Genomic DNA, 9,095 nt, shown 5'->3' on the forward strand with positions numbered 1-9,095 from the left:
ATATATTTGGACCTCATTTTCCTTACCTGTTAAATATTACTAAAACTGAACGTCATATGGTCACTTGCAGAATTAAATTGTAGTGAGGCATGTAAATCATATAGAGTGATGTAGTTCAACAAACAATAAGCCTGCAAATAAAAGTCACTTAACCCCCTTTCTTCCCATGACAGATCCCTAATTTTCTCCAGATGAGGCATCCATCCCTGTGGTTTAATATATTCTTAGAATTAGCAATAAAAATATACTGTTGATAATAATGTTAACACTGCTGCACAGGCACAATTGCAAGCCATTTTAGTCCATTGACTTATCATAACCTAAGAAATATTAATAGCAATTATTATTTCCATCCCATTTTCACTTATGTGAAACTAAGACTCAGGAGGGTTGAGTTTTAAGTTTGGTGTTATAGAAGCAGTAAGTGGTGAAGCTAGGCTTTGAATCCTAGCAGTCAGAATGTATAGTGTGTGATCTTAATGCACTCTTTCTATATTGCCTCTTTGTAACAAGAAAAAAAAGGTAAAGATACCTAAATTTCTAGGTTGAGCAAAGTCAGAACTAGCTTTTAAGTTAGACATTCATAAAGCACAAGGTTTCTCAAGCAATAAATATTAGCAGGTCTGGTGGTGGTAGGGTTCCAAGAAAACTGATCAATGTTAGGCCTATGGACACAGTAATCTAATCTTACAGTAATCCAGTCAAGAAGGGGCACTTTTAGGGAGGCTTTGGAGATAATCCCATTATTGAGGTTTCCTCCTGAATTGAATTAATTTACAGGTGTTTGGAGGAAGGTTGGCTTTCCTAGTTTTTTTCCTGAAAGATAATATAATCAAAGATACTAGAAATGGATAGGACTGATTAAATGAAGTTCAGTTGCTAAACTGGCCATTTTTTCTAATAACAGCCTTGGCACTCAGGACTCTGTCTTCGATGTGACCATGGATGGATCTTCAAAGCTGAAATTTCCTTGAATTCTGACTTACATTCCTTGGGAGAAACTGTGGGTAAGCAAAGGGTGATTTTTTTGTGTTGCTTTCATTGGAACTTGGTTGCTTTTTCAGAAATTGGCGTGTCAGAAATGGCATTCTCTTGACTGCCTGGAGAGAAATGGACCTACAAGTGAGGCGAGGGAGAAAAATTAAGAGAGATTTTTTTTTATCCTTTCTGAAACCTCTCTGTTTCTGTTTTAAGATGCACATCTCCCTCTTCATGTTTCTCTCTCCCTTCCTCTCTTTCTCTGAGTCTCTCATCTTTCCTCTGGACTTTGCTAATCTAGCACATCAGCTCACCTCCTACTCCCATATCAACACTACTGGTTGCATGTCCAGCATTTACTCTCCTACCCACCAATTCATCCTACAGTATCCTGATTTTCCTTCACATACCAACCCTTCTATAATCCATTCCAAATATTGCAGGGAATTCTGTCTCATTAGGTGTGGTTTTGACTTGCATTTTCTTCATGACGAGTGATGTTGAGCACACATTCATATATCTGTTGCCTACTTATATGCCTCCTCCCTCACCATCCTTCCCTCCTAACAGTTCCCTTGAAAGAGCATGTGCTCTGAGTCTATGTCTTCTAGAAAACTGGCATAGCTTCAAAATATAAGTAGTTTCGTCAAACAGTCTTTTACTTAGGGTGGCAGTCTGCCCTTGGTTCTTGGTGTGCTCTTGGCTGAAGAATGAACAGACACATCAAAGTATCAAGTCCAGAGTATTATCTTGGAAAAATCACCAACAGGGCCAATATGATCGAGTAACCCCAGACTGATAAAGCATTCCCTCCTTCCCCAGGAATAGGATTAAGGGTAGGGCAACACCAAAATGGAGTACCCACCCTTATCCTTCTTCCCAGGTGGAGCAATTGCTTGAGACAGCACCAAAGCAGGGAAGCCTTGTCCCTAGAAGAGCTGGAGATAGTGATTATCTACCTAACAAAAGCAAATTATTATTATGTATGGTTTTCCATAAAACATCACTGTTAATACATTTTTGGTTAAAATGTATGCATTTGCTTTTTTTTCCTTTATATCACATCCACAAGTGTTTTATTTGTAGAGAAAGGATGAATCCTCTGCAGATACATGGATTCATCCAAGTTTGGAGTAAGACTGGAATGACCAGGTTGAAAGAAGCGCTCATTGAAACAGTGGAAGGAGAAAAGGACATTAAACTGGTGGTGATTTTCAAACCTAGGGAATTAATAAGGGTTTTCAGTTGAGTAATAATTTTAGAAGTGTGGTCCTTAGATATTGTGAAGAAAGACAAAGCTGCCTGCATTTAACTTTGCAAAACAATATCACCTTGCTTATTGACAAATTATCCTTCCATGATGCGGAACAGCTGAAAATGTTCCTGGACTTAGTCCATCAAAACAAATTTCAAGAATCCATGAAACCCGATAATGATCAGGCTGTCTTTGAAAGCAGGAATACACAGAAAGGAATTGACAAAACTTTATTTTACAAAATGTGTTTCGAGCCAAGTTATAGATCCTTTCATACTGAAAAAGGAAGTCGAATGCTTTTCTCTCAGAAAATGCCCTTCTTAACGCCAAAATCATCAACACTTGTCAACGAATCATTCTTAGAAAATCGAGGTGAAAAGAGGCAAAAACCGCTATCATCTGGTCTAGAGATGAATGAGGACTTTCTGAAAAAAAATGACTTTACACTAAACAAGAAATTGAAGATGAATTCTTCCAAGTATGTAACAAGCAATAGAAAGGAACCATCCAGTTTGAAAGATTTAGAAAAAGACAGAAATTTGAAACTTGGATCTTCATTCAAGCCCAACTCTAATAGAAATCCCAATGTAGAGACGACTGTTCTTTCAACCCAGACTTTCTCTGCCAAAACAATTTGTGCACTTCCATCGGAAAAAGAGAGCAGCCAGGATGACCTGAGATGGAAGAACACCCAGGTGTCCTTTGACTGTCACCCTGAGAAACTATGGAAAGGTTTCCCCAATTTGGGAAACACCTGTTACATGAACGCAATTTTACAATCACTATTTGCGGTTCCATCATTTGCTGATGACTTACTCACGCAAGGTCTCCCATGGGAGAAAATTCCCTCTAATACTGTTATTATGTCCCTTAGCATGCTACTTGCTTTCAAAGATATTTGTAATAGCAAGACCCAAGCAGAGTTACTTGTAAATATTAAAAATGCCATTTCAGCAGTTGCAGAGGTATTCTCTGGCAACATGCAGAATGATGCTCATGAGTTTTTAGGTCAGTGTTTAGACCAGCTGAAAGAGGACATTAAAAAATTAAACTCTGGTTTGAAGACCGAGAGGGAACCTGAGGATGAAAATTCATCGCCACGGATGTATGCTGGTAATGCTGTCACCAAAGTGCTTATTTATCCTGTTGTTGCTAATTTTGAGTTTGAATTGCAGCTCTCCATTATCTGCAAAGTCTGTGGTCATGCTGTTCTCAAGACAGAACTGGACAATTATCTCTCCATCAACCTGCACCAAGAAGAAAAAACACTTCCTTCGTCTATTCAAAATTCTTCTGATCTTTTCTCTAAAGCAGAAGAACTTGAGTATAACTGTGAAATGTGTAAGCACAATAGTTCTGTTGCAATGCACAAATTTAGCAGGCCCCCCAGCGTCCTAATTGTTCACCTGAAACGCTATAGCTTTAACGATGCTTGGTTGCTGGCGAAGAATGACCAGCAAATTTATATTCCCAAATATTTAAGCTTATCTTCTCATTGCGATGAAAGCACCAAATCACCTCTTCCCTCGAGCAGTAACGTGCCTGTTGGGGGCTGCAAGGCCCTGAAAACCTCTCAGGAGTTAGTTCCTGAGATCATCAGCCCATCGACACTATTGGCAAAGTCAACCTCAGAACCAACTGATTCTCTAGTTCTACACGTTGCACCAGACAAGAATGCCGACCTACAAAGATTCCAGAGAAACTGTGAAGACGTAAATCAAGAACATCATCAGAGAGACCTGGAAAATGGCTCTAAGCCACAGTCAAAATTGGTAAACTCTGAAGATAAAATGGTCAGTGAAAAGGAGTTGCCAGTGGCTGACTCAGTGGTGGATCAGGGAGACAACTCTCTCCCCACGATCTGTGAAGACACAGGCAAGCCTGTCGGCAGCCCAGACACAGATCTTATAGAGACCTGTCTGCAAGAGGTGCCTGAAAATCCGGAACGTAAGAAATGTGAGGAAACCAACACATCTGTAGAGTTAGATTTTGACACTGTCACTGAGTCTGCCAGTGGCTTTTATGAGCATAAAGGAAACAGGATCCCAGAAAGATCTCAAGGAATGGCTGAAGAGCTCCGGCAGTGTACTGAGAAGAGAACCAGTGAGAAACGCCTTCAGCAGGCATCACCTCCACCTCCTGGGAGTCCTACTAGGAAGCCGAACACCCAGGAACATGCAGACGAGGCCCTCGGTGGATCTACAGCATTAAGACTTCAGAAGGCTAACGTGAATTCCCTTGGTGCGTTGGGTTCTGATAAGAGCCCTGGAAACAAATCCATCGTAGAGATGGAGAACACAGAAGCTGAAGCCAAGGAACCAAGAAGAAATGTGAAGATGAGAAGTCCTCTTCAGGTCTACAGGCTCATCAGTGTCGTCAGCCACATCGGGAACTCTGGAGATTCAGGCCATTACATCAGCGATGCCTATGACTTTCGGCAGCACTCCTGGTTCACATACGATGATCTATGGGTTTCAGAAATCCCAGAGACTCTGATTCAGGAAGCGAGGCTTCACTCGGGGTACATCTTCTTTTACATGCACAATGAGGTTTTTGAGGCATTTGAAAAAGGCAGACAATTCTCAACAACTTGGCACACAGGCAGGGGTGATTCCTCAGGGGGAATAAGAAGATAACTTTTTGCACAGAGCTGCTTGACAGGCTCACTCAGTCCCTGCTTAATCAATGGAAGGAAAATCCTGTACTCTAATCAGAATGAAGAAGGAACAGACGGGACTCAACGAGAAATACTTATTGTGGGGAAATAACTGCTTTAACTACTTCAGACTCCTAGATCCCAGAATTCAGGCTGATATGCATCCTTCCCACAAGATTAGAGTGGGGCTTTCCATGTTTTGGTGCAATGGGTTTCAACATGTTGTTCTTGAACCAGCAACATCAGCAGCTAGGGACTGATCAGACATGCAAATTCTGAGGTCCCACTCCAGAGCAAATGATTCAGAAACAGGAGGTGGGACCAGCAATCTGTGGGAGGTTCTGATGTTCCTGAAAGTTAAGGCACCACTGTGTTAGTGTCTAGAGTGTTTTGGTGTATTTTGCCACTGTATAAATTGCTTGTGTTATGTAAATGATTTAAATTACATATTTCTTTGTGTTCCTTTGTTTCATTCTGCCAAACCTGAGGCTAGAGTTTCCCCAAAAGTGGCAGCAGGGAAGTTTCCACAAGGCGGTGCTCCAAACTGCCCCAAGATGGGTACGGCTGGGATTACAAAGAAAGAAGCTAAACACCAGGGTGATCAGTCTGCCACAGCATTTATTAGGGGAACTTACGGAGTGCTGCAGTGTATCCTCAGGTGGACAGTAGGAGGAGAAGGGATGTTCCACCTAAGTATGTCCACAGCCAGAGAGTCAGGGCATGGAGTTTTGGGGAGGGTTTAAGGAATTTGGCTCATGCCAGGGTCAGTTTCTTTTAGTGTTTTGGGCAAAAACCTAGATATCTTTATCAGTGCCTGGGAATGTTCAAGGCCCAAGTTTGGGTTCAAGCTTCCTGGGAAAAATCTGCAACTGGTGGGTCATAGAGGGATCAAGAAACTCTGCAATTTTCAATCAGGACACAGAAAGAAAGTGTAGAGAACTGGGGGACCCTACATCCTTGAATTCACGAATGCCTTTCCTTTGTAAACATGTTAAAATAAAAACCAACCGATACATGTACCATTGTCTGGCTTCCACGTGTGTTTGTAACTGGCTACTGGTAAAATTTGCTACCTATCAATCAGCTGTATTTACACATCCTTCCAGGAATTGCAGAGAATGACGTCAAGGTCACAGAGAAAATACAGTATATTAAACGGTATGAGGGAGATTTTGTAAATTGAAAAGCACTGTAAAGCGTTGCTTATGCTATTAATATGAATAAGATATAAACCCACCCTCATAAATGTACAACACGGCCTGGTAGCCAAGGCTTAAACGGTCTATAAAGAACCCAGTATCAACAGGCCGTGTGAATAGATGAACGGAATCTGGGAGGATTTGTGGGTGCAAAGAGATAAGAAAAGCCTAGTGATGTGTAGAGTGTGGTGCAAAATTAGGCAGAGAGGTGTGGGAAAGAAGAGAAAACCAATCAGAAATATATGCACAAGATTTGTTAAAATATTCTTTTCAGCATTTAAGGGGAAAAGAAGTACTGTTCAAAAAAGAAATAAAGCTCGGCTCCGTCGCTCCTGCGGTGCGAGGCGCTTCCGCTCTTCTTCCTCCTGCCCCTCCCCTCCCCTGTCCTCCTCCTAATGACTAGTCTTAGCTCACCCACTTTTTGTCAGTGATACAACAGAAGATATATCATGTCCTCCTTCGTGTATCACATCAGGAGGAACCTCATGTTGATTTGTGCCATTACTGGTGAAGTGAACATCAGCCACTTGGTTAAGGGGGATTAATCAGTTTTTGCCACTGAAAAATTACTAATTTTCCTTTTGTAATTAATAAGTATGTGTGAGGAGATTCTTTGAAATGATGTATACAGCTCATTCTTCATCAAACTTCAAGGATTTAACATCTATTGCTGATTTTTGCCTGAACCAGTCATTACTGTGGTGACTGAAAAATGGTTAGTACTAAGTTCATTTTCATTGTCAAGGTCCGCTGACCACAGGATCCGGGCTACGTGAGGAGGGCTGTGTGGTGCCTCCTGTGTCTGTCTGTGCCTCCTGATGTCCTTCACTCTGTCCAGAAGGCTCCATTTGCAGTCTCAGGAGGATGGTAGATGACCAAGAAGATTACGAAAGAGATCTGGGGCCCAAGTTGATGATATCAAAATACACTGTGCCAACCATCTGTGATCTTCCTTAGCTTGTAGAAAATAAAAAATAAATATACTGAATTTGTTCGTGTCCATCACGTTCTGGCTTCAGAGAAATAAGAGGGTCGCTACTGAGGTTGGCGCCATTTTGAGTACCTTCTATACCTAAGGAGGAAATATAGGAGAAAAAATCTAAGGGGTCAGTTTCTATTGACAGACATGGAAGTTAACCCTTTCTTGCGTTTTTAATCCAATATGGAACCTACTGCCTCCTGGGGAAGCCAAGCCCCAGCCTGCCCCTAGAAGAAGGATTCCTTCCTCCTTTCACTCAATCACACCTTCAACAAAAGCTTATTGAGTATTTACTATGTCACCGGCACTAAGGAGACATCAGTGAACAAAATGTTAATGGAGTTGCTGGACTCCAGTTGGAAAAGTGGGTGCTGGAATTCCGTAGAGAGTCCACAGACCCTGAAAAGAGTCTTCAGGGATGGTGACCAGTGACTCTGTGGAGCCTGAAGGCACCTGGGTGGGAACACGACTCACTTCCCTGGAGCTGTCGACCCTACCATGAAGCAGCCCGGGAGGTTCCTCTCGTGAACCAAGTTGGGAACCACAGGGTGCTTACCTTGGACTCCCTGATATCTTGTCCCTGGTTTTGTTCTAAGGATTCGTCAGGTTCTCTTTTTTGTTTCTTGGTATAGTATCTAGATCTTCGATTCTGAAACCAAGTCTAAGTGGGCAAAACAGAGAGACAATTAAAGCAAATAATGTCATGCAGAAGTCACCATTGTTTGTTTTCTTACAGTGGAAGACAGAGGCAGCCATTTCCTTTTAGGCTTAATCCCAAGATCATTATTTTTTATTTTTATTTTATTTATTTAAGTATTTTTAAGGTCCTTATTCATCCTTTGGTATTTATTTATTTTTAGAGACAGGGTCTCGCTGTGCTGCCCAGGCTGCTCTCAAACTCCTGGGCTCAAACGATCCTTCCGCCTAGGCTTATGTTCAAATGTTAAGTAATATTCATTCATTCATCCTACAAATTCTTATTGAGTGTCATGTTCCAGGCACTGTTCAGGGCCCAAGGGACACAACATTGATCACAACAGGCAGAAAATAGCAAAAGGGAGCTGGGTACAGTGGAACTACCTGTAGTCCCAGGTACTTGCAAGGCTGAGGTGGGAGGTTGCTTGAGCCCAGAAGTTCAAAACCAGCTTGGGCAACATAGCCAGACCCGATGTCTTAAAAAATAGGGCATGTGAGATTGAGCCATGTGGCACCTGGGAGGAGAACCCACCAGGCAGAAAAACAGCTCATGAAAGGCCTTAAAATGTGTCTTGCACATTAAGGAACAGCCCAGGGCCAGTGTGGCTTCCCTGCCTATATATCTAGATCCTTCGGAGATGGAACAGTTTGGACTCTTTATCACTCACCTGGACTCTTGACTCTGGAACCCCAATTTCTTTAGCAAGTTGTTCTCTGCATTCAATCCCGGGGTAAGGGTCTTTTGTAAATGCCTGGATGAGAGTGTGTAATTGAGTGGCAGAGTAGCAGGTGCGAGACCGTCTGGCTTCTCCTCCTAGGAAAGATGTAAACAAAGTTGGTGGGGTTCAAGGAACATTCTGAGGGTCAGTTTTCACATCCAAACCTGGAACTCAAACAGATCCCTCATCTCCATCTAATTTGGAACCTGTTGACTCTCCCTGAGAGACTTTATCCCCAGCCCGTTCCAGGCAGAAGGTCCTAGAGGAGACATAGCACGACACTTCTGGGCTTCTGGATTCCAGCAGAAAGACAGCAGGGGAAATTCAGATGGCCCAAGAACTTCCAGGGCCCTGTTGAACCCTTTACCACCAAACTCCAAACAGGAAGTCCTCAAGGAGGAAACTTTATTTTCTTAATCACAGTGGCAGTCGGCTCCGTCACAGACAGACTGTGCTGGGGAGCAGAACCGAAGCAGGAGATTTACTTTGATTCTCCTTTCCAGGGTGACCTTGTCCATGGCTTTGGCTTGATTCTGAAACCTCCTCACATTCTGGCTTCTTCTGGAATCTGTGCCTAGCTCTTCGATTCTGAAACCATATCTTAAATGAGGAA

General features: G+C 42.4%; 2 protein-coding genes across 2 annotated transcripts in view; one reads left to right on the plus strand and one right to left on the minus strand.

Annotated features, from left to right (window-relative positions):
• The first annotated feature begins 2,071 nt into the window (after positions 1-2,071).
• On the plus strand, positions 2,072-4,861 carry USP29 (ubiquitin specific peptidase 29). The gene is given in 3 exon segments (XM_012653608.1): positions 2,072-2,213; positions 2,216-4,793; positions 4,795-4,861. Coding segments are annotated over 3 exon segments (2,787 nt in total).
• Positions 4,862-7,154: 2,293 nt separating this feature from the next.
• Positions 7,155-9,095, minus strand: part of DUXA (double homeobox A) — a 30,110-nt gene continuing 28,169 nt past the window's right edge. The window contains exons 4-7 of the mRNA XM_012653589.1: positions 8,968-9,087; positions 8,432-8,577; positions 7,624-7,728; positions 7,155-7,160 (exon numbers count right to left, since the gene is read on the minus strand). Coding sequence (XP_012509043.1) covers positions 7,155-7,160; positions 7,624-7,728; positions 8,432-8,577; positions 8,968-9,087 — 377 coding nt within the window. The remainder of the gene's footprint in view (positions 7,161-7,623; positions 7,729-8,431; positions 8,578-8,967; positions 9,088-9,095) is intronic.

Source organism: Propithecus coquereli, unplaced genomic scaffold (assembly GCF_000956105.1).
Source record: "Propithecus coquereli isolate 6110/MARCELLA unplaced genomic scaffold, Pcoq_1.0 Scaffold425, whole genome shotgun sequence".
NCBI lineage: Eukaryota > Metazoa > Chordata > Mammalia > Primates > Indriidae > Propithecus > Propithecus coquereli.